At 36.0% G+C, this 27,121-nt stretch overlaps 1 protein-coding gene across 1 annotated transcript in view; it reads right to left on the reverse strand.

Moving 5' to 3' along the window:
• CNBD1 (cyclic nucleotide binding domain containing 1) overlaps positions 1–27,121 on the reverse strand; it is a 160,214-nt gene that overhangs the window by 116,222 nt on the left and 16,871 nt on the right. The window contains exon 3 of the mRNA XM_017507690.2: positions 14,169–14,362. Coding sequence (XP_017363179.2) covers positions 14,169–14,362 — 194 coding nt within the window. The remainder of the gene's footprint in view (positions 1–14,168; positions 14,363–27,121) is intronic.

A 27,121-nucleotide genomic window follows, 5' to 3' on the forward strand; every position in this document is an offset into this window, starting at 1 on the left:
CAAATACAAACAAGCTATCTGTATTAAATTTTTAAATGACCAGAGACAATTAGATGTTAAGTTCCAATTCAATTATTATAGCAAAAATATTTTCTGATTGACGTTTTAATTTTGAACATTGGGATATTCTAATATTTACATTTTATTTTAAGAATCACACATACTTTAAACATCAATTTAGATAAAATAAATGTAATAAAATGAAACTTTGAATCAATATAGAATAAATCCTCTATCATTTGCAATTTATTTGAATAAAAACTCATTTCACAGTTCATCTTTCATATTTTCAAGGCTCTGTCTAATGAAATTTAACTGGATTTAATTTATTCTCATTGAATATCTTAAAAGCTCCTAGCACACTATACTACCGATTAGAGAAAAATAAGATCCCTGATTTAAAGGAAGTCATCTTAACATTGGGTGTTGGGATAAGAGTCAGGCGACATCTAGAAGCAGCAAATAACCATTTACATATTTATGAGTAAGTGGAGAGGGGTGATGAAGAGATGAGGGTTAAAGGGTGTAAACATACAGATATTTAGAAGGAATAAATTCAATATCTGAATAACCAAGGAGGGTGATATTGTTGAACAAAAATGCATAATATTAAGGAGATAGGCACCCTAAATACCCTGACTTGATCACTATGAATCATATACTTATAACAAAATTTCACATGGGCCTGTGAAAGGAAAATCTTGGGGCTCTGAAACTACTAAGCTCAAGGAAAAAGTCAAGCTGAGAACTTCTCAGGGCAAACCTGCCTCCCATTCTATTCAGAGTCATCCTTCTTCTCACTGAGATAGATGCATATCTGATTGCCTCCTTTGGAAAAACTTATTAAAAACTCAAAAGAATGCAACCATTATTCTTTTGCCTACCTGTGACCTGGAAGCCCCCTCCCTACTTTAGGTTGTCCCAGCCTTTCTGGATGGAACCAATGTACTTCTTACATATATTAACAGATGTCTCCTGTCTCCCTAAAATGTATAAAACCAAGCTGTGTCATGAACCCTGGGCAGATGTCATCAGGACCTCCTGAGGCTGTGTTGTAGAGGTTCACTCAGAGTAGTGGGAAGAGTTAGAATAGAAATTAAAAAGATAAAGTTATAGGAAATACTCACAAACCTTCTTAGAAGGCTGGGAGGTTTGCATAGCCTCAGTAAAAGGTTTGGTTGAAGGAAGCCTAATCCTCTTCCCTTGAGTTAATAGCAGGAAAGCAAATAACAAGGGAATGTGGGAAAGTTTATCTAAATAACATGCTTACTCATGGTCCTAAAACTAACCTTTGATCATTGGCAGGTAGGATGGCTCTCTTGGGGGAAGGGCGACCAGGTTAATTACCGTCTAGTGGTGTTGACTGAAATCCTTTGTCATTTAACGTGTGCTGAATAAATGTCAGCAGGGCCAGCTAGTCAGGGCTGCAGTGGCTGCTGCAACTCTTTCTGCCAGCAGCCTGGCCTCCTGGTCTGCTTTCACTGAATATTGGTGTCTGAATACATTATTCATCCCTTGTGTAGCTGGGGTCTGTGGCACAAACCCTGGCAGTTGGTGATCCCAATGTGAATGAAAACTACAAAGGATCATGACAGAACCCCAGAAAATGAATGTGAAAAGAGACTGGGCAGTCAGTGAGTCATTGGTGCTCCCTTGGGGTTTTCCAGTTTGGGGGGGTTGTTCAGGCTAGGGTTTTATCATGACAGAACAGTTATCAGCACAACAGAAGCAGTCCATAAAAGTATTGAAACAGATGCTTAAAGCCAGCAGAGCCTTGGTTTCACTGGATCAATTAAGGGACCTAATGCAAACTGTTGTAACCCATAATCCATGATTCCCAAAAGAAGACATGCTAGACATAGAGCTCTGGGAACAAGTAGAGAGAAATCTTAAAATCATGCTCAAGGGCAATGGGTTCAGTATCATCTTTAATGCTATAGGCTTTAGTAAGAGCTGCTTTGGTTCCATTATACACAAAAGAGCCTAAAAAGGGGAAGGAGGAAGAACCATCACCTACTTTACCACCCCCAAGTCCTTCAGACCTGCTATCACTGGGCCAAAATAACAAAGAGGACACCAGAGTCTTGCCTAAGCCTCCTCTTCCAATAAATAGGAAAAAAGACAAGTGATATGCTATAGCTATGGAACCTGGTCTTAAACAAATGGCATTAGAAAAGGAACATTTAGCCTGCCCAGTAATACAAGATCAACAAGGCAACAAAAGTTAAGAAAAAAGGCATTAGAGACTGAAACTGCATGGTTAGGCAGGCGGTAAGCAGAAGAAAACACTTGGTGACAGAGAAGCTCACAGTACCCTGGGCTAATAGGAAGCACCTGGTCTGGCAGCAGCTGCCCAGTGACAAGAGGAGGGAATGGCACAAACAAAAAGTGGCACAGATAAAAGGCAGTGCCTAGCTAAGTGCAATGTGGCTGCCACCCCATGACCCACGCTATTGCCCTCTGGCTCTGCAGGCAGCCTATAGTAAAATTTCATGTGTTCGTTGTAAACAAATGATGTCCCAAATTATAATTCTCTGCTAAAATCTAAGTAAAATTTAAATTCCAATAAAGGCCACTATTACTCCTCCCCTACCTCTAATGTCACTCTCTTAAAATCCTTAAATCTGAAAATCTTAAATCTTAAAGTCTTTAGGTAGAACAATAACCTCTGAAGGGAGAGAAATTACAAAGAGCCCATGAATTAGTTGTGGAAAAAAAAAAAGCCAGCCATATAGTACCAAGAAACAGCCCTAGATTCTCCCAGATATTTAACCCCTGTAGCAAAAATGGAAATCCAGGAAATAGAACAAGCTATCTCTCAGAGGCAGCTAGATTGCATAGATCCAGACTTTTCATTTGGTTGTTTATTTTCTTCCACCAAACACTCCCCTACAGGGTTAATAGGACAGATGACCTCACAACTGCTCTTTCCAGAATAGGATTTTTGCTAACATACCAGAACTAAAACACTATCTCCCTATATCCAGTTCATCAATAACATCATGTATTTGGGCCACAGACAATCCAATCAGCTGCTAGGTTATGATCCTGATATCATCATAATTCCTTTAAGTAAAAAGTAATTTGAAGCAGTTTTGCCCCTATTGATGTATCTGTAAATAGCATTCTCTGATTACACAGGTCAAATAGAGAATGCTCTTCTGGATGACAAACTTCTTCAGTTCTTATCTTTTATTTCTGTGATCTTACCTACAAAAATATTTCACTCCCCCATATCTAATGCTTTAACATTGTTTATTAATGGTTCAGGAAAACATGTAAAAGTGGCAGTGTGGTGGAGACCACATAATTTTCTCATTCGATTTGTATTTACTAGCACTCACAGAGCAGAGATTGGGGCCCTGATACAGGCTTTGGAAACTTTTTCCACTCAGCCCATTAACATTGTTTGTGACTCTACCTACTCTGTTTATTCACTGCAGAACCTTGAAACAGCCCTCATAAGGTCTACTGTTTTGTTTTGTTTTTTTTTTGAGACGGAGTTTCACTCATGTTACCCAGGCTGGATGTAGTACAATGGCGCGATGTCAGCTCACCGCAACCTCCACCTCCTGGGTTCAGGCAATTCTCCTGACTCAGCCTCCTGAGTAGCTGGGATTACAGGCACGCACCACCATGCCCAGCTAATTTTTTGTATTTTTAGTAGAGACGGGGTTTCACCATGTTGACCAGGATGGTCTCGATCTCTTGACCTCGTGATCCACCCGCCTCGGCCTCCCAAAGTGCTGGGATTACAGGCTTGAGCCACCACGCCCGGCCAAGGTCTACTCTTAAGCCTGTCCTGTGTGCACTTTTTCTTCGACTTCAACAATTGGTGGATCAATGCAAACATACTATTTTTATTACACATATTTGATCCCACAGCTCACTGCCTAGTGCATTGGCTTATGGTAATGAACAAGCAGACCTACAAGTTATGAAATCACTGCTTGATGAAGCCACCCAATTGCATCAATTTTTCCATCAAAATTGGAAAAACTTATCTAAACAATTTCAACTTACCCAGAGATTAGCTAAATAAATTATCCTGCATTGCCCAGATTGCCAGCTCACAGGCATGTCCCCTTCTTCAACAGGTATTAACCCTAGAGGAGTAGAACCTACTCATTTATCACAAACAGATGTTACACACTTCCTGGAATTTGGAAAACTAAGATACGTACATGTGTCCATTGATGCCAACACTCATCTAATTAGTACACACGATCTTCCTGGAGAATCCACTTGATGTGTTTTTAAACATCTTCTTTTAATGTTTGCATTTATGGGGTGGCCCACAAAAATTAAAACTGATAATGATCCAGCTTATACCAGCTCACAATTTTGTCAGACATGGATATCCAACATTCCATAGGCATCCCATAAAACCCTCAAGGACAGGCCATAGTAGAACATACCCCTCCATCCTTAAAAATGTGCTCAAAAAGCCAAAAAGGGGGCATAGGAGTAAGAACCCTGCAACACTATTAACACAAGCCTTATTTACTCTTAATTTTAAAAATTTAGATGACAAATTTCAATCAGCTAGAGAAAAGCACTTTGCTAAAAACTGTCAAGACACAAAACATGCAGTTTTATGGGAGTAAACAGTAATGTACGGTGTGGTCCAAATGATTTGCTAACATAGGGAAGAGGATATGCTCGTGTTCATACCCGCTCAAGTCCTCTTTGGATTCCAGCACAACTCATCAAAACTTACCATGGCATGGCTAGGACCCAACCTGGTTACAGAAATGAAGAAACTGACCCTACAGCACCTGGTATTCCCAGGAGGTCTCTCATCCAAGTACTGATCAGGCCAGACCCTGCTTATCTTCTGAGATGACACAGAAATAGAAAAATTAGAAAGAGAAATAAAGGGAAAGAATGAGTAAGAGAAAAACTAGAAGAGACAGAGATCAGAGAGAGACACAAAAAGTAAGACAAAGGAGAGAGCTAAAGTAGGAAGAAGAAAAAGAAATATTAAGAAAGTTATAGATACGAGAATACACCTTTAGTAGAGAAGGTTATTAAAGTCAGAAAGTTACTGCATGTCAAAAATCGTCTGTGAAAGTTTGGGAAATGTTATAAAAACAAATTTATGTAAGAAATGTTGAATAATTTTTGTTTCGAAACAAGTTTTAAAAAGTTAACTGTAAAAGAAATTCTGTGTGTAAATATATTAGCTAAAGTTAAAGAAGTATCATCCAGTTTTTCTGTAAACTAAACATTAAAATAAAATATAACAGGCTTTTCTTAAAGCACTAATCTAGCAGCACCAGAATGAAGAGTACATCCCCATCAAAAGATGGAAAGAAGAAAAACTCAACTCAGCCTAAGAAAGACCCTAGGGGACCTGTAGCCCCAGGTGATTTGTCTTCCTTGGATAACACAGGCCCTAAACAGGATGCTGAAGATGACAACTCAGAAGGCTAAGGGAATCCTACTCCTAACACAAATATCATTCACTCCAGATAATTTGTTTTCTTTTTTTATTCTCTCACTCTGCCTGCATCCTGTGCCTGCTACATTCTCCTGAGCCCATCTTCTAATCTGACATTTTTCCATCTGCTACTTAGGCATACACTACCTTCCCAGCCTTTAACAATGCAACTGCTTGGCTAGGAGGAATTAACATACCCCCAGTAGGATACCTCAGTTATGTCATACAATGAACTAAGGTGCCAAGTAACATTACAGGTCATTTCTTGGTTGAAAAATAATGTTGTTAATTATACTCATGTTTGTCTTATTTTTTTTGCTAATTCTAGGAAGTAAAGCTGGAATAGGAACAACGACCACCTAGACTGATGGAACTGTTGATGCACACGTCTGCCCTCCTCAGTCAATAAAGCTGTATCAAAAAAAAAAAAAAAAGAAAAGAAAGAAAAGAAAAGAAAAAAGAAAGGGGGAGATGTAGGGGTGAAGGCAGAGTGGTGGGAAGAGTTGTAAGAGAAATTATAAAGTTATAGGAAATAGTCGCAAACCTTCTTGGAAGTCCAGAGGGTTAGCATAGCCTCAGTAAAAGGTTTGGCTGAAGACAGCCTAATCCTCTTTACCCTGAGTAATAGCAGAAAAGCAAGTAACAAGGGAATTTGGGAGAGTTTATCTAAATAACTTTTTACTCATGTCATCCTAAAACTAACCTGTGATGATGTGTGGGCAGGATGGCTCTCTTGGGTGGAGAGCAACCAGGTTAATTACCCTCTAGTGATGGTGACTCAAAGCCTTTGTTATTTAATATATGCTGAATAAATGCCAACAGGGCCTGCTAGCCAGGCTGCCACAGCTGCTACAACTCTTTTGGTCAGTCCCCTGGCCCCTGGTCTGCTCTTTCACTGAATGTCAGTGTCTGAGTATGTTATTCATCCATTGCTGGGGTCTGTGAGATGGACCCTGGCACTGTATCACAGGTGCATGTATTTAACCTTGGCAAAATAAACTTTCTAAATTAACTGAGACCTGTCTCAAATTTTGGGGGTTCATATACTCCATAAATTTGTACAAATTGCTTTAAATTAAAAAAAAATACAAACCATAAATGTTATACTCCAATTACACATAGATAATACTAAATAGCAAGTAACTTTTTACAATGTATACATAAGTTACAAGTTTTGATTCATGGTATTTTTATTTTGATATGTGATATATGGTTTTTGTTTAGTTGAAATAGTCTTTTTTATTGTGATTCCCATTTTGAATAATTTATATATGTTTCTTAAATGGAAAACTATTTTTCTTGTTGCCTTTTCTTTTTGTTTTTTATGGAGTTGTGTTGCATATTGAAAATCTACTCTGTACAATGGCAACAAAAGCCAGAATAGACAAATGGGATCTAACTAAACTAAAGAGGTTTTGCACAGCAAAAGAAGCCATCATGAGAGTGAACATGCAACCTACAGAAAGGGGGAAAATTTTTGCAATCTATCCATCTGACAAAGGGATATCATAAAGAATCTACAAAGAACTAAATTTACAAGAAAAAATACATAAAAAAGTGGGCAAAGGATATGAACAGACACTTCCCAAAAGAAGACATTTATGCAGCCAACAAACATATCAAAAACAGCTCATCATCACAGGTCATTAGAGAAGTGCAAATCAAAACCGCATTGAGATATCAGCTCATGCCAGTTAGAATAGTGATCATTATAAAGTCAGGAAACAACAGATGCTGGAGAGGATATGGAGAAACAGGAATGCTTTTACACTGCTGGTGCGAGTGTAAATTACTTTAACCATTATCGAAGACAGTGTGGTGATTCCTCAAGGATCTAGAAAAAGAAATACCATTTGACTCAGCAATCCCATTACTGGGTATATAAACAAAGGATTATAAATCCTTCTGCTACAAAGATACATGTACACATATGTTTATTGCGGCACTGTTCACAATAACCAAGCCTTGGAACCAACCCAAATGCCCAATTGAGGATAGACTGGATAAAGAAAATTTGTCACATATACACCACGGAATACTATGCAGCTATAAAATGTATGAGTTCATGTCCTTTGCAGGAACATGGATGAAGCTGGAAACCATCATTGTCAGCAAACTAACACAAGAACAGAAAAGCAAACACTGCATGTTCTCACTCATAAGTGGGAGTTGAATAATGAGAATGCATGGACACAGGGAGGGGAACATCACACACTGGGGCTTGTCAAGGGGTGGGGAGCTAGGGGTGGGATAATATTAGGAGAAATACCTAATGTAGATGACAGGTTGATGGGTGCAGCATATCACCATGGCGCATGTATACTGTGTAACAAACCTGCACATTCTGCACATGTACACATTATTAAAGTAAAATTTTTAAAAAAGAAGGAAAATACACCCTATAAAACACCATTTTTTAAAATGGCTATGAATAAATAAAGTAAAAGATGGAGGGAACAAAGGTAAGACCATACTGGAATGAATCTGTGAAAAATGCTGAATAATGAAGAGACAAGTAAAAGAATATGTAGCACTGAGCACAGGGAATAGTATACACAGAAAATCAGGCAGTACCCATTAGCAGAATTAGATATCTTAAATTCCTTGTCCTTATCAAACATGACTTTGCCTTTACTCGTCCAAGATATCCCAATAGTCTGCTTGATGCAGATCTTAAAACTAACTGAAATATGTTCTTGTTTTAAAAAAATTGATTCAGCTTTGTGCAGGATCTGATGATGAAATGGGTATTCAAGTGCTTCACGAAAAGAGATATTCTTTTAGTTGGATCAACCATTTATCAATGCCTTCTAAATTTTCTGTGGATATCTGGTAAAACCTCAGAAGTACTGGGAAATATGCATAAAATACTCATGGCTCCATTACCCTCAGCTTGAATAATACAGGTTATGCTGATAACATAGGTTAGAAATATTTTGTACTTTAATTTGTTTAAAATACCTTTACTATAAATTAAGGAAATATAAATATTGGCAGCAGATTGATTTCACCACATTTCCTAGCTCTATCCTGTCCTTTTAGGAACTGATTTACTCAATCAGTACAAGTAATTTGTGCATTGGTTTTATCTGGAAAGGTGAGACAACTCGAATAGGGGTCTTCTAGGTCATAAATGGATTCAAAGACATTCTGAGTGGCAGTTGGCTGAAAGAGTTAAGCTATTATCTAAAAACCTAGAATCAATAGAAGAGGGTGTCTGCATTAATATAAAAGGTTGTGGCTACCAAGTTTCTTATGCAGATAAAACCTCCAGGTAGCAGGCTTGACACATAATAGAATGTAAATGTTTCTTATCAGACATAAAAAGGTGCCAGATTCTCAGCAAATTTTCTCTTTTATCAGGAAAAAGACGAGGAAAGGAAAGGAGATTTTCTACAGAATGTAGATTTTCCCCACAAAAGACAGCTTTGCAGGGCCATTTCGAAATATGTCAAAGAAATACATTTTGGGGTCAAATACTTCAATGTCTTTCAGGGCCTGCCATCTGTTGTGTTGGTATTTTATGTTTACAAAGAGTGTTTTGTCAGTCTTAAGGTGTCTGTTTTAACGTTAATACTGGTCAGTTGTGCCTGAATTCCAAAGGGAGGGGGGTATGTCTGACTCCCCTTGTCATTATGGCCTTGACTATTTTTTCAGGTTAACTTTGTAATGTCCTTGGCTGAAAGGAGGAGTTCATTCAGTTGGCTGGGGGGTTTAGCATTTTATTTTTGATTTACCTTCTCTACATATGCTTATTATCTCTGGTGCCCCAACTCAACTTATACAAAGAAAGGTAGAACTGTTGCCTTTTCCTATCTTACCAAGAGAATAAATGGTGAAATTACAGCTTCCAAAATGATCACAAATAAATATCATTTTGATTTTTTAATGCACTAACATTGGTATCTTATTAAACTATTTTATTACATAGGCACAAACTAAGAATGCAATCACTATGTATTTCATGCCCTTGTAATCTCACTCCTAGACCAAAGTAGTGACCCTATAATTATTTTTCCTGCATTAGTATGAGACACCCTGCTAGACACTTTCATTCTTACCCATTCAAAAATTTTCCATGTACAGACTTTTGTGCTAAATGTTATTGTAAGTATAAGATTCAAACTCCAGGCTGGGAGCGGTGGTTCACACCTGTAATCCCAGCACTTTGAGAGGCCGAGGCGGGTGGATCATAAGGTCAGGAGTTCAAGACCAGCCTGGCCAACATAGCGAAACTCTGTCTCTACTAAAAATACAAAAATCAGCCAGACATGGTGGCACATGCCTGTAGTCCCAGCTACTTAGGAGACTGAGGCAGGAGCATCACTTGAACCCAGGAGGTGAAGGTTGTGGTGAGCCGAGATTGCGCCACTGTACTCCAGCTTGGGTAACAGAGTGAGACTTTGTCTCAAAAAAATAAATAAATAATAAAGATTCAAAGTCATAATTTCAAGTGGTGTCTCAAATAAGTGCAAATTCCTTCAACTATAAATTCAAGATCGTCTTGAGAAATGATATTGGGAAGTTGACAGCAAAGATTGAAAGATACCTGCTTCATGACAATTTTCAAAGTCCTGAAGTTTTCTTTCTCCTTCACTCCCACTGACATATAGGCTCAGAGTGAGGACACAGTAAGTTGGTGGAGTAAATTTGAAACTATCGCTTCCCCATCAATTTGGGGGACCCACAAAAAGTATCCAGCTTAAACTGTATGAAAAGTGAACAACCCTGGGGACCTCCCAGAGACATGAATTGACCCTAAACAGAGATTTAAGTTGTCACTGCCTGAAGCCAGGGATCAAGAGTGTGGTATTAAAAAGCCCCCTAGGAGGCAACACCCTCTCCAAGAACTGCAAAAGGAGCAACACCTGAGAAAATGAGCCTAGATTTGGACATCTAATCACAGAACGTCCTGTTGTCATTTACCTTTAATTTCCAATGTTTTTCCTTTCCTGACTGTGAAGAGTCAGAAAATGAAGTTAGTAAGTAAGAGTGTACAAAATAAGAAAGGGGAATAGACTAATTTAAACTATTCTTCCCACTGCTGGATTCTATGCCACAATAAGACACAAGCTGAGTATCAAGCATGAAAGTTTGAAAATTTGATATAAAGACAGTACTGAAATTTGTAAGACCAAAAAGAGTGAGGTTATTCATTAATACCTAGGATCTGATTGAGATGCTAGGATCCAGGTATCATGAATGAATAATATTATACCACTTGTTTGAAAACTTTGGTGTAAAGAACAGGTAACTATTTTAAAATTTTACCCTCACTGGGCCCAGCTTGTTGAATATATTAATACATTTTTATCATTTTTTTCCACATAGCTCCAAATGTATTTCAAAGATAACTACTATTAACGAACTAGAAAGTTCTTTTAATAATTATTGAGAATCTTCAACTTAATAATTTGCTTTTATGATTTTGCTAAATTTAATCGTAGCAAAAATATATTTTAGTAAAATATGTTTTATTGCAAATAATATATATTCAATATAGAAGTATATTGATACAAAATATAGAAGAGCATGTATGCATGTTTTTGTGTATGTGTATTTTGTCACAGAATGTACAAATATCTATGCTGAGATGTCTCTAAGAAATTTGAATTTATTATTATAATTTAAAAGTTGTAAGACTCATTAGAAAAAATAAAATTAAAGATTTCAAAGTTATTAAATGCATTAAGTTGGTTATAAATACATGTGTAATGTTTTATCTCTTTCATAGTATAATGAAAAACTTTCTTAACTCTAATGAAAAACTTTCAGCTTTAATGTGTAAATCTATGTTGAGAAAACATAGATTCCCACTGCTGGATTCTATGACACAAGAAGGCACAAGCTGAGTATCAAGCATGAAAGTTTGAAAATTTGATATAAAGACAGGACTGAAATTTGTAAGACCAAAAAGAGTGAGGTTATTCATTAATACCTAGGATCTGATTGAGATGCTAGGATCCAGGTATCATGAAAGAATAATATTACACCACTTGTAATATTACCATTTGTAATAAAACTAATCCAAAAAAATTATGTCACTGTACATTTATACTGTACTCATTTTTTGTCCAGTGTGTAGTAAAGAGTAAGAACAGCAGATGCTTGCAACTTTAACAATTTTTATTTAGAACTATATATTATCTTGTGAGAAATAAATTTGATCCTTGGATTAGATCTTTTTCACCTTATGTTTGTTATACTCAAATGATGCCAATTTGTTTTACCAAACTGTTGGACGGTGAAATTGAGGCGTGAAAATATTATAGTTTTTTCTTCTTAGTTGTTTGGTTCTCTGTTACAACACAATATAAAAGCAAGTAAGGTTTTAAAAAAAAAAGCCAAATAAAAAGAGAAAGAAAAATATAGCTCTTGATGTGTGCAAAACTACAAAACTCTCCTAGGCACAAATCTTTGGAAGTAGTAGTATTTTTATTTGAAAAAGGCCTACTAAGTAAATACACAAAAAGGCAAATTTTAAAATAGGAAAAGAGCAGGTTGTTTTATAATACCAGCTTCACTCATAATTCCTACAGGGGACAGAGTTAGCAGGGATAATTTAAATTTTTAGCAATATGAAATAAATTTATCAATAATCATATACTTGTCCTTCTGTAAACAACAAACACCACAGAGTTGCTGCAAGTTAAAATTGTCTGCTTGATTTATTTTTATTTTTTTCAAAATATTTTATTAAAGTAGAAAAAATACTTGATTTAGAGCTTAACTGCCTGCCAGCCAGCTAGCAATACAAATCCATCACTAGAGCACTGGTAGTCTTTGACATGCTGTATCAGTATCACTGATAAAATTTTAATGATGTTAAGCAGGCATTAGGTACTAGCAGAAGGGAATGCACTGCAAGGTACAATATCTCAGATGTTTGAGATGTTGTAGAATGAATAATTATAAGGACCATAGCATAGGATGATTGCTGCAGGGAGCTCTCAGTGCACTAAAGAAATAAAATAAAAAGATGAGGAAAATTAATCACCCATTTAAGATGAAGGATCTAATCCAAGGGTTCTTTGGCAGTATATAAAGAAAATCTCACCTTTAACAGTTAGAAGGCAAAATAATCTGAGAATCTGACTTGGAATACAGACAGGTAGGTAAATAGATAATTGGTAGGCAGGTAGGTAGATATATATGCATATAGATAGAAATATAATCATATTTACGTTTCTGGAGCTCTGCTATAGCAGTCTCAAGCTCAGCAAGAATTTTTTTTCTATTTTTTGCTAAGGCTAGGGCCCTGATGGAGAAAAGTGAAGCTCTAAAATTTGAGATAGGGATATTAAACCCTTGATACATAAAATGTCTTCATGGTCACCTGTTACAGAGAAGAAACAGGTAGAATTCCTAAAAAGTAGAGTTTTGGTTCAGGTCTGGTTCCCAATGCTTCACTGGGTCCATAAATCTACCCCATGGGCAACACCCATGGCCCCTAAAAGCATAATTTAAATGGATACTTGGTAGTTGGTAGAGTTTCCACACTGGCTTCTCGGCGTATGCAATAAGAGCTATCACAGTGAAGATTAAGTGGAAGCCTCTGAAACTGCTCTCTACACTTTTCCCCACTCTGGCCAAGATACGAAATTGAAAACAATATCACATATCAGGTGGAATGCCAGAAATTAGTACTGCTCCTAAAGAACTAAAGCAGAATGCAGATCTTGTGACTCCCATCATGTCCTCATTTAATATATGAGTTTTAACATTAAAAAATAAAATGGGTCTTTGAAGCTCGAATTCAACTACTAGAAATTCAACCAAGAAACAGCCCAAATTATAGCCGTGTGCTAAACATGCTATATTTGCTAGAGCATATTCAAATAGCATTAGGTCCATTATATGTGGTCACTGACATGGCAAATGCATTCTTTTCTATCCGTAACAAGAATACAACCAGAAACATCATTCACTCATGTGAGATGAATAATGTGCATTTATAGGCTTGTTCATTTTTATCCTTGTCATTCTTTCAGGGTATGACCCATGCTTATTTTTCTTGAACATGATATTGTTCTAGATTTTTCTGACTGTACTCCATAATGTTAAATAATTTGGCTTTGTTATTTGACTCTTTTCTACTCTTGATATCTTGGTCACCCTAAATTGAGAATGACTATTAGCCACAATTCTAGTCAATTCAGACCTCTATCCAACATGGAGTATTCAGAGATTCAGAAACATATGGAACTTTTAATTTTAAGACAACCAGATAGTCTTAAAATACTATACAGATGCAAAAGATTTTCCTTGATTAACTAATTTCTGATTATAATGAAATTAACTACTTGACTATCTTAGCATTGCTCTTGAGGCAAACATAATAAACACACTTAATTCTTGACTTAATTTAAAGGTCCTCCATAATCAATGAGTCTTCTTCCTGTCTCCCCCTCCTCAATCACCTATTCCCTCTCCTTTATCTGAAACTACTATTCTCCCACTTTCAGAGATTCAGCCACTTCAACCTTGCCTGTTATCAAATACACCACACAAACCCTGCCGGTGGTCAGGTTGCTGTTGAAGGCATCCTTTATCAAAAATATTTAATCAAATTTCAATATTAACAATATCATTTATATTCTAAAGGATATATTATCTTAAATATTTCAGAACTCTAAAGATAAGATTTCAATATTTGGAAGAGATAAAGTTTTACAAAAATATGTTACCTTGTTGCTTATTAAAATAGCAAATACTCCTCTCTTACCATTGAGTCATATGAAGGTAGGTACATCTCAGCAAGTGTAGACTTTTTGAATTTTTCACCCAAAATAAAGCTGGGGGAACTCTGAGGTATGAACGAGACTTGTGAGTCACTTCCTTCCATCAGATTGTAGGAGACTTTTGTTTGAGTTCGAGCTAGGCCTTTCAGTATTACATAAAATCCATCATTTGCAACCACTGAAAAACATAAAGCCAAAAAATATATACTGTATGCTCAGGCTCTTTCATATAGATATGACTAATACATATAGTATACTTACGGTACTTTCAACATCTTTCTTTCAGTGTATTCTATGACATCAAATTTAATGTAATAGCAATTTACAAAGAGTTTACTCAAATAATAAAGGCATATTTATACATGTGGAGTATTACTTTCAGATAGTTATATATAGTAGCCTATCCTCTCACTGAACTGATAGGTTCTAGGTGAAGAAAACATAATAACATATAATTATTAATAGATGTGAGATATTGTGAGAAAAATGGGACCAGAAAAGCCCTTGAATGGTTTTTAATGTTTATGACCCCCACATACACAAAATGCCATTTTGCCTATTATATATAAGTAACAATATATATTTACCCTTAATTTTCATTTATCTTTGCTCTGGACATGATGATGATCACTTATAGAACTTAATGATGGAGACAGTTTGGACAGGGTAACTGAATATTACTAGAAAGAAGAGATTTTCCCTTATCTGTCTTACTCCACAACATGCATCTTTAAAATCTGTCATCCAACCCCAATTCATAAAGTTAAACTGTGTGCCTGTAGGTCCGACAGACATACTCACTTGTGAATATTTCTAATGCAACTTAATTCCAGTTCTTCTGAAGCCTACCCTTTGAACAACAAGGGAGAAAGAATGGGATGGTATCTTTCTCCATTTCTTATTTACATTATTTCACAAGATTGAATCAAATTACTCAAGTGCTGTCAGGAGATATATTCTTACACTTTGCTTATGAACTTGCTAGAAATAGAAACTTTACAAATTGCATTTTCAGGGACAATCATTTTTTAAAATGTCCTAAAAGTTGTCAAATGCTTGCCATGTCTGCTTTTTTCTAACCTGATTGCTGGTTAGTGTGATTTCTTAGTCACAATTCATACACTGTGACCATGGGAGAGTGATTTTCATGCTTCTTTAAAGCAAAGGTTGTTCTTGCTTAGATGTTTGAGCTTAAAATAGATCTAGGCAACACAATACAAGATATCTCATTTTACTGTGCCTTGCTTTTCAGTGCTTCAAAGGTATAGCATTTTTTTACACATCAAAGATTAGTACAACCTTGTATCTAGCAAGTCTATCGGCACCATTTTTTCCAATAACGTGCTCACTTTGTGTCTCTGTGTCACATTTTGGTAATTCTCACAATTTTTCAGACTATTTCATTATATCTGTTTGGGTAACCTGTGATCAGTAATCACTGATGTTACCATTGATATCACTGTTTCGGGGCACCACAAACTATGCACATATAAGACAATGAACTTAATTGGTAAATGTTGTGTGTGTTTGGACTGCCCTATTCAATGGCTGTTTCCCCATCTCTCGTCCTGTTCTCAGGCATTTCTACTCCCTTAAACACAACAATGTTAAAATTAGGCCAATTAATAGCTCTACAATGGCTTCTAAGTGCTCAAGTGAAAAGAAGAGTCTTGTGTCTCTTACTTAGAATCAACAGAGAGAAATTATTAAACTTAGTGAGGAAGGGATGTTGAAAGATGAGATATGCTGAATACTAGATCTGTTATACCAAATAGTAAGCCAAGTTGTGAATGCAAAGGAATGGTTCTCGTAGAAATTCAAAAGTGCTATGCCAGTGAACACCCAAATGATAAGAAAGCAAAACAGCCTCATTGCTATATTGAGAAAATTTTAGTGATCTGAATAGACGAAAGTAGTGACAACATTCTCTTAAACCAAAGCCTAATTCATTCGGAGCAAGGCCCTATTTCTGTTCAACTTCCTGAAAGCTAAGAAAGGGTGAGGAAGCTCCAGAAGAAAACCTGGGAGCTAGCAGAGTTTGGCTCATGAGTTTTAAGGATAGAAGCCATCTCTGTAATATAAAAGTGCAAGTTGAAGCAGCAAGTGCTGATGTAGAAGTTGCATCAAGTTATCCAGAAGACTAGCTGAGGTCACTGATAAAGGTGGCTACACTAAACAACAGATTTTCAATGTAGATAACACAGCCTTCTATGTAAGAAGATGTCATCTAGTACTTTTATAGCTAAAAGAGAGAAGCCAATTCCTGACTTCAAAGTTTCAAAGGACAGGTTGATGATGACATACAACTGGTGATGGTGACATGCAGGTCAGCTGACAGTGACATGCAGCTGGTGACATTAAGCTGAAGCCAATCTTCATTTACCATTCCAAAAATTTTAGGGCCCTTAAGAATTATGCTAAATCTATTCTGTCCATTCTCTGTAAATGGAACAACAAAGCTTAGATGACGGCATATCATTTAACAGCAGTCTAAACTGAATATCTGAAGCCCACTGTGAAGACCAACTGCTCAGAAAAAGGTTCCTTTCAAAATATTACTGCTCACTGACAAAGTACCTGGTTACCCAAGAACTCTGATGGAACTGTATAAGGAGATGAATATTGTTTTCATGCCTGCTAACACAACATTCATTCTGCAAGCCATCAATCAAGAGGTAATTTTAACATTTAAGTTTCATTAATTAAGAGATACATTTCATAAGCCTATAGCTACCATAGACATAATTCTTCGATGGATCTGGGCAAAATAAACTTAAAACTTTATGGAAAAGATTCATTATTCTAGATGCCATTAAGAACACTTATGATTCATGAGAAGAGGTCAAAATATCAACACTAACAGAAGCTTGGAAAAACTTGATTCCAACCTTCATGGATGACTTTCAGGGGTTCAAGATTTTGGTGAAGGAGGAAACTGCAGGTGTGGTGGAAACAGTAAGACAGCTAGAATTAAAAGTGGAGCTTACTTACAGATGTGACTAAATTGCTGCAATCTCATGGTAAAACATAAACATATAAGGAACTGCTTCTTATGGATGAACAAAGGAAGTAGTTTCTTTAGATAAAATCTACTTCTGGTGAGTAGGTGTGAATATTGAAATTTTAAAAAGATTTAGAATATAACATAAACTTATATGATAAAACAGTTAGTAAGGTTTGTGAGAACTGACTCAAATTGTGAAATAAGTTTTGTGGGTAAAGGAGAAATCTGTTGTAAAAGAAAAAGTCAATTGATGCAGCAAATGTCATTGTCATCTTCTTAAGAAATTGTCACAGCCAAACTGGGCATAGTGTCACATGCCTGAAGTTCCAGCTATTCGGGAGGCTAAGGAGGGAGGATTGCTTTAGTCCAGGAGTTCAAGTTTAGCCTTGCCAAAAACAACAAGACTTCATCTCTAAAAAGAGAGAGAGAGAGAAAGCAAAATTGTTATAGCCATCCCAATCTTCAGCAGCCTCCAGCCTGAATAACCAGCAGCCGTCAACATTGAGGCAAGACCCTCCACCAGAAAAAGATGAGGATTCACTGAAAGTTCATATGATCATTAGTACTTTTTGACAATTAAGGTATCTATATTTTTAAACATAATGCAATCATGTGCTTAATAGACTACATGATAATGCAAACATAATTTTTATATACACTAGGAAATCAAAAAATTTGTGTGACTCACGTTACCACAATATTCATTTTGTTGCAGTGCTCTGGAACTAAACCTGAAATATCTCTGAGCAATGCCTATATCACAAATGGATCAAGTGTTACTCTAGGAGGCAGGAGGAGGACTGATATTTGGTTCCAGTGTTGCATTCATTGTATAATTATGGGAAAAATCACATACTCCTAGGATCAAGATCCAGATCAAACATTGTCATGCTACGTTATCTAAATGTATTTTAAATGCTTTTATTTTGCCAATTATTCACTGAAATTCTGTGTTGTTGTAGTTACCATTAAAAAGTTTAAATAAAATCTAAAACTAATATACATAACCAAATTTTGCCAATGCAAGGATTTTCTTAAAAATTTGGCCAATTTAAATAAGTGACAATTTAAAGATGTAGATGAAAAAGAATGTAGCTAATGATAATAATTAAATTAGTTAACAATGATGTTTAAAACTTCAAATTATATATTACTTTGGAAAAATTGTTTAATATAAAATGCATAAATATTCAAATATCTCACATGAATCTTCTTTTTTAGTTTCTTCATCATCATTCAGATTATTTCATTCATCATCCAACACATTCTCTAAAATCATTATCTTTACTCCAGTTTGTTTGCAATACAGTATATTTTGCATTTTAATGTAAAGAAGTCTCTGAAATTATATCACAAGCTATGAGTACTGTAATCATTTGCACAACATTGACAAGTATTTACATAACTTTTTTTAGCTAAATTTATTTTTTAATTTTGTAAAATGCTGAATTTATTGCTAAAACTGCTTTTACAAAATTAAATTTACTGAAAAGGCACAAGAAAAAATAAGAGTCACCCATACTTATGCAAATCAGAATTGTTGGGTAAGTGCATTTATTTGGAAACAAGAGAGGGAGACTGTAATAACCAAAAGTTTAAAAACTGAAAAAGCAAATATTGGCATGGATGTGAAACATCCAGAATTCTCACACATTGCTGATGGGAATATAAACTGCACAATTACTCTGTAAAAATATCTGGCAGTTTTTTATTAAATGAAACATACGTCTAACATATGACCCAATAATTTGGCTCTTAGGTATTTGCTCAGGAGGAATGAAAGCAGATGTCTAAAAAAGATTTGTACAAGGATGCTACTAGAAGCTTTATCATAATAGCTGAATGCTATAAAAAGCTGAGGTATCCATCTGGAAGAAAATGTGTAAACAAGCTCTGGTATGTCCATGCAATGGAATACTACTCAGCGATAAAAAGGAATTAACTATTGATTCATAAAACATAGATAAATCTCAGAAGCATTATGTTGATTGGAAGAAAGCTTTCACAAAAAGGTATGTGCTGTCTGATTTTATTATAAAGTTTTAAATGATTCATGTGAAACAAATTCATTGCAAGACTTCAAAAAAGAAATAAAACAGAGCCATTGCCCTTATGGGATAGACCAGAAACTGGGAAGAAGTATAAACAGAACTTTTGGGGTGATGTTAAACTTCTATATCTTGCTAAGGATCTGGGTTACATTATTTGTCAAAACTCATCGAAGGATACATTTAAGGTATACATATGTACATCATTGTACACAAATTTGGCCTTAAAAAATAAAGTGCCAGAAAGAAATACTGAATACTAGATACACTCTGAAGTGTTTTGGGGTGAAATGTTCTGATGCTATGATATATCAATTAAATTAAAGATTATTCAAATATAATGGAGAAAAAACTAGAGAAAAAAATTAGTGTTCACAAGATGATAGGAAATATTGTTTGACTTTTTATTTGTTTTGAAGATTTTACTATATGCCAGGCACTATTCTAAACATAATATAACCCATATTATATTATCTAAACATAATATAATATCAGTCAGGCACTGTGGTTGCTTCAACTTTACAACTGAGGAAACTGAAAGCAGTGAAAAATTAAATATTCTTCCCAAGCTTGGTGAGCCACTAGTAGTAGAGCCAGTATTTGAAGACAGCCAGTGGCAGTTCCACATGACTATACCAGTCTTTGTAATTCGACACAGCATTCTCTCTCTCTTCCCCTTCCCTCACTGTTTCAATCTTGATATATACTGCTTAGGGATATTGCTTCAATTATGATAAGGTAACACTATATGTGTTACTTAGCATGTTTCATTATCAGTTAAAAAACATATTACAAAGTAAATATATATTCATTTAAAAATTTAATTATATGTGTGCCTATGAATACATTTTTATGACACAAACATTATAATAAAAAAACAAGCCTAGAAAGAGATTTGGTAGTATCAGTTAGTTGTTCATAAGAGAATGACTTATGTGGCACCTCCCCCACTCTCTCTTCCTTCAGCTCCTAGCCATATGAAGTGCTGGCTCCCATTTTGCCTTCTGCCATGATTTTAAGTTTCCTGAGACTTAAAAAATAAATCTTTCAAACAGACATAAAAAAAAAGTCATTGTTAATTACTGAGGAAAATAACTGCTTGATTAGAACTGTAAGTTTATCTTTCACTAGATAGTCTCCGTAAAATACAGGTTAATGTTTTCAGATCTTAATGACAAGCATTCCCTTTGAAATCTGGCACTAGACAAGGATGCCCTCTCTCACAACTACTATTAAATATAGTATTGGAAGTTCTAGCCAGAGCAATCAGGCAAGAAAAAGACATAAAGGGTATTCAATTAGGAAAGGAGGAAGTCAAATTGTCTCTAATTGCAAATGACATGATTGTATATTTAGAAGACCCCATAGTCTCAGCCCAAAATCTCCTGAAAGTGATAAGCAACTTCAGCAAAGTCTCAGGATACAAAATCAATGTGCAGAAATCACAAGCATTCCTGTATACCAAAATCTCCTGAAAGTGATAAGCAACTTCAGCAAAGTCTCAGGATACAAAATCAATGTGCAGAAATCACAAGCATTCCTTTATACCAAAATCTCCTCAAAGTGATAAGCAACTTCAGCAAAGTCTCAGGATACAAAAATCAATGTGCAGAAATCACAAGCATTCCTATATACCAATAACAGACTTAAAGAGAGCCGAATCAAGAACGAACTGCCATTCACAATTGCTGCAAAGATAATAAAAAACTTAGGAATACAACTAACAAGGAACATAAAGGACCTCTTCAAGGAGAACTGCAAACCACTGCACAACAAAATAAGAGAGGACACAAACAGATGGATAAAAAATCCATGCTCATGGTTAGGAAGAATTAATATTGTGAAAATGGCCATACTGCCCAAAGTAATTTACAGATTCAACATTATCCCCATCAAGCTACCAACGACCTTCTTCACAGAACTGGAAAAAACCACCTTAAACTTCATATGGAACCAAAAGAGAGACTGCATAGCCAAGTCAATTCTAAGCAAAAAGAACAAAGTGGGAGGCATCACACTACCGGACTTCAAACTATACTACAAGGGTACAGTAATCAAAACAGCATGGTACTGGTACCAAAACAGAGATGTAGACCAATGGAACAGAACGGAGGCCTCGGAGGCAACACCACACATCTACAACAATCCGACCTTTGACAAACCTAACAAAAACAAGCAATGGGGAAAGGATTCCCTGTTTAATAAATGGTGTTGGGAAAACTGGCTAGCCATGTGCAGAAAGCAGAAACTGGACCCCTTCCTGACACCTTCCACTAAAATTAGCTCCAGATGGATTAAAGACTTAAACATAAGATCTAACACCATAAAAACCTAGGCAAAACTTATCAGGACATAGGCATAGGCAAGGACTTCATGACTAAAACGCCAAAAGCATTGGCATCAAAAGCCAAAATAGACAAATGGGACCTAATCAAACTCCACAGCTTCTGAACAGCAAAAGAAACAGTCATTAGAGTGAATCAGCAACCAACAGAATGGGAAAAAATGTTTGCAATCTACCCATGTGATAAAGGGCTAATATCCAGAATCTACAAGGAGCTAAAACAGATTTACAAGAAAAAAACAAACAAGCCCATTCAAAAGTTGGGGAAAGATATGAACAGACACTTTACAAAAGAAGACATACATGAGGCCAACAAACATGAAAAAACGCTGATCACCACTGGTCATTAGAGAAATGCAAATCAAAACTACATTGAGATACCATCTAACACCAGTTAGAATGGCGATCATTAAAAAATTTGGAGACAACAGATGTAGAGGATGTGGAGAAATAGGAACACTTTTACACTGTTGGTGGGAGTGTAAACTAGTTCAACCATTGTGGAAGACAGTGTGGCACTTCCTCAAGGACCTAGAAATAGAAATTCCATTTGACCCAGCAATCCCATTACTGGGTATATATTCAAACGATTATAAATCGTTCTATTATAAGGACACATGCACACGAATGTCCACTGCAGCACTGTTTACAATAGCAAAGATCTGGAACCAACTCAAATGCCTTTCGATGATAGACTGGACAGGGAAAATGTGGCACATATATACCATGGAATACTATGCAGCCATAAAAAACGTTGAGTTCATGTCCTTTGTAGGGACATGGATGAACCTGGAAACCATCATTCTCAGCAAACTGACATAAGAACAGAAAATCAAACACCACATGTTCTCACTCATAGGTGGGTGTTGAGCAATGAGAACACATGAACACAGGGAGGGGAGCATCACACACTTGGGTCTTTCAGGGAGAAATCGGGGGGCGGGGAAAGCAGGGGGTGGGGAGTTGGGGAGAAACAGCATGGGGAGAGATGCCAGCCAGATATAGGGGATGGGGAGGAAGGCAGCAAATCACACTGCCATGTGTGTACCTATGCAACAATCTTGCATGTTCTTCACATGTACCCCAAAACCTAAAATGCAATAAAAACAAAGGAAAAAAATTCTATTAATGAACAAAAGGCCTTTAAAAATAATTAAAAATAGTAGTTAGAGAAAGTTTAATCATTTTAATAGTGACTTTTTCAAAGGTTAAAGGCCAAACACAAAGTTTGATGAAAGCAAACACGTTTGTGAATCTTGCTAAAGATTTCCCACTCTCTGGTACAAAGACCTTCAGCTAAATTCAGCCATTCTAGAAGGACTAAAATGTTTCAAAGAACTATAATTGGCTGAATAAGGTCATATTGTCAGCGGTGAATCTCTCCTTGCCATATACAATTGAGTTTAAGTGTTATCTATCTACCAAGGAAGCCTTTTCTGACCTCAACCCTGCCTCCAACCAGCCTAATTAACAGGCCTCCTCTGGGATCTTTCTTCACATAATTTTTGCCATGGCATTCTTTGTTTTCAGTCTCTGCCAGTAGACTGTAACCTCTTGAGAAAAGAAACTCTGACTGCTCTCTGTAACTTCAGCTCATATCACACAGCCTAGATAATTTTAGGCATTTAGCAAAAATACTCGTTGAATAAATGAAAGCTTAATTAATGATCCCCATTGTATTTCTCTCCAAAGAATTTTATAAAATATTTGAAGATCAACCCTTTTTTTCCCTTAAAATGCTGTCTATTGAGGAATAAAATAAAACTCTTTGATGGCCAATTTTCTTCTCAGGCCATTAGATGGAAACCTAAGAAAAATATCAGAAAGTTATACAAATTTTAAGCCAGGCAAATTAATTCATGGAATCTCTTTATAAGGTCTAAATGATTTCAGAGATAAGATAACAAAGAATAAATGGCCTTTTTATAGCTTTTATTATATTAAAGAATCCTTGGAAATGGGTTTATTTCTCATGTGTCCAATTTTTCCTCTTGTAAGTTACCAGGAGTAGCTATTTTAAGACACAACTCTAATAACCTTGCTTAGGATAATGCAATAACTTGTAGAAGACAATATGCACATAGAACTGGATATTTATTTTGAGATTAAAAAGCAAATATGTAAATATTATTAGAAATTTAATTGGAAGGGATATAAAGAAATGTATTTCATTTTATTTTGAGCACAGCAGTTCTATTGAAATAGCCCTCAAATATTGATACTTTCTGTTCCCAAATAAAAATAAACACTCTTTTGGTACTGTGGAAATTACAAAGGATATAATTATTAGAGGAATGACAAGGCAAACATCCCTAAATGAGTACATAAAATGATACGAAGGTCTAAAGAGAAAATAAATTGTGTCTGGTGAGAAAGATGTGGAATGACTTTATGAAAAAGAAGCATTTATGATGGATATTGAAATGTAGAGACAATTATGATTGACAGATATGGAAGGAAAAACATTTGTATAATAGGAAATCAAATGTACAAAACACAGAAGCAGGTAACATGAAGTACTTGATGGTCTTTAATCATGCTAGGAAGGTTAATAAGGAATAGTGAATTACCCAGTTTGTCAGAAGCACAGTTTAGGAAAAAGCATTTTAAAGAATTAACTTAAAAGCAGGTTGGGACATACTTAGGAGAGCACTGAAAAGTGGAATTATGTTTTAAATAACCAATTACAGAATGTTCAATTAGAATAAATGAAATACCAATTTTTAGAATGAAGTATGACTGGTTCAATGGCTGACTAGAAGCATCTCACCAAGTTATAAAAATCAAAATAGTACATGAGAAAACCATAACTCAAATACATTATCCAAGAGAAAACACTGGAGTTAAACAGCAAAGTGACAGGAAACCCAAATATAAGGATGGAGAAGAAAAAGAGGCAGCATGCTTGGCCAGGACAGCCAGAGCCAGGAGTGACTCCCTAATATAGGGATAGGGTAATTTTCAATATTTAAATTATCAAAGTCTTAAAATTTATAATGTAGCAATGGTGGCATTCTCATGTAACATGAGATAATACATTTCTGATCATTTGTAGGCAAGTATCAAGAAATATTAAAATATTCCCACATTTTGATTACTTTTTTAATTTTAGAAATATGTCATAAATAATCCAAAATACAAGTAAAAATTAGTGTAAGTATATAATAAGGACCACAGTATTTATGATAGGAAAGTATCTACAACCTTTTTAAAAAGACTGATCAATTTTATCTGTATGACAAAAATATGAAGTTATTTAAAAGTGATGTTTACAGAAATATTAGCAGTCCAATTATATGAATGTTGAGCTGAGGTAAGGGCTAAAATCCTATGAATTTGAAAATCAGAAGCACATACATTAAAGTCAAATCACAGCAATAAAGAAAAGCTCTCACTGAAAAAATATTTAAAAAATTGGAGAGTTTGGGAAGGTCCCAGGATAACTCTTATAAAGAACAGAAAGAGTAAATTTGCAGAGACAAGAATGAATCAACTTGTTCATAAAGGACTTTTGCCAGACTCTGGCCTTCTTCTGTGGCTTGATCTCCCTAAAAGGATATCACTAAATCATCCTTGCATGAGGTGACTGCTCAGAGGACTATTGGTAAGGCAAACTGTGAATATTGCAAACTTTAAAAACTGATACTCTCAATGAAGCCTATTGCAGAGGGAATAAACACAGAAATTGAAAATTGAGAATTCATCATATTTACAGTATTAAGTTACTTTAAAAATAGTTAAATATTACTGGAGATTGCATAAAGGAAGAATTTATAATTTTCTAATACATAAGTGCTTTTAACAGCCAATTAATTATTCACCCTTTAGAAAATCACTAAAATATTTATTTCAAAAATGTTATTTTGCTTAACTTTAAAAGTTTATTCTAAAAGTTTATAAGAATTTATAATTAAACCTTTTTATTGCCTATTGTTTTTAATATAAATATTTAGACTTGCAAAATATATGAACTAGTGATATATTAAGATACTAGTCAAAATATTAAAGAAGTATGCCAAGGGTACCCAAAATATAGTTAACTCTTGTTATTTCTGTAAGTGATTGTATAAGCACGTGACTCTTTTAACATTGTTTGGTTCAAAACTAATGTAGCTATGCCTGATTCCAAACAGTAAGTGTGAATAATAAATGTTCAACAGTTTAGAAACTGTGTTTCTTATTTTGTACAATTATGAATTTACTTGTTCATGACTTGTCCAACCAACTGTTCAGCTAAGCTCCAAGTCTGTATTTAGCATTTTACCACTTGCTGATCATCACTGTGTACTTGGAGTTACTATAGAAGTATTCTGGCTATATATATATATATATATATATATATATATACATACACACATATATATATATATATACACTCATATATATGGTCTTTAGACATCCTATCATAGGATGTATTCATTGATTTGTGGTTAAGTTGACGGTATAAGTTGTCTTGAAGGGGAGAGATCCAAGATGGCTGATTAGGAGCAGCTCAGGATTGCAGCTCCCAGTGAAAGTGCAGAGAGTGAGTGGACGCTGCATTTCCAGATGGAGTTTTGTTGCCCATAGACCAGGAGATTCCCAGGCTGAGGAGCCCCAGGGGCCACCAGCGTGACTCTTTTGGACTTCGTGGCTGTTTTGCCGGCGCCCCAGCGCAGCGGCTCTCAATGCAAAATACACCAGACTGGGTTCCCTTTTAGCTGGCAAATGGAGCTGCAGGAAGGCAGAGTTGCCTATTTAGCTGATTAAAAAGGGGACGGAAACAGCAAGCCAGGCCAGGAGATTCCTGGGCAAAAAAGCGCCACAAATCTCAACGCCACTGTTTCAGCCGGTGCAATGGGTCACCACATGGGAAATCACACAGCAGCTCTGAATGAACAACAGAGCCTACAGCTCAGCACTTGAGCTCCTATAAAGGACAGACTGTCTCCTCAAGGAGCTCCCTGACCCATGTATACCCAAAGAGTCACCTCATAAAGGAGAGCTCAGACAGATATTTGGTGGGTATCCTTCTGGGACAAAGATAGCAGAAGAAGAAACTGGTAGCAACCCTTACTGTTCTGCAGTGGCAGCAGGTGATCCCCAGGCAAGCAGGGCCTGGAGTGGACCTCAGCAGTCCTACAGCAGAGGGGCCAGACTGTTAGAAGGAAAACTAAGAAACAGAAATAACTTCATCATCAACAAACAGAATGTCCACTCAGAGACCCAATCCAAAAGTTAGCAACTACAAAGACGACAGGTGGATAAATCCACAAAGATGGGAAGAAACCAGCACAAAAAGGCCGAAAACACCTGAAACCAGAATACTTCTCCTCCTCCAAGGGATCACAACACCTCATCAACAAGGGAACAAGGCCTGATGGGAGAATGAATGTGATGAATTGACAGAATCAGGCTTCAGAAGGTGGCTAATAAGAAACTTCTGTGAGCTAAAAGAGCATGTTCTAGGCCGGGCGCGGCGGCTCAAGCCTGTAATCCCAGCACTTTGGGAGGCCGAGGCGGGTGGATCACAAGGTCAAGAGATCGAGACCATCCTGGTCA

This window comes from Cebus imitator, unplaced genomic scaffold (genome assembly GCF_001604975.1).
Source record: "Cebus imitator isolate Cc_AM_T3 unplaced genomic scaffold, Cebus_imitator-1.0 Scaffold383, whole genome shotgun sequence".
In the NCBI taxonomy this organism is placed as follows: Eukaryota; Metazoa; Chordata; class Mammalia; order Primates; family Cebidae; genus Cebus; species Cebus imitator.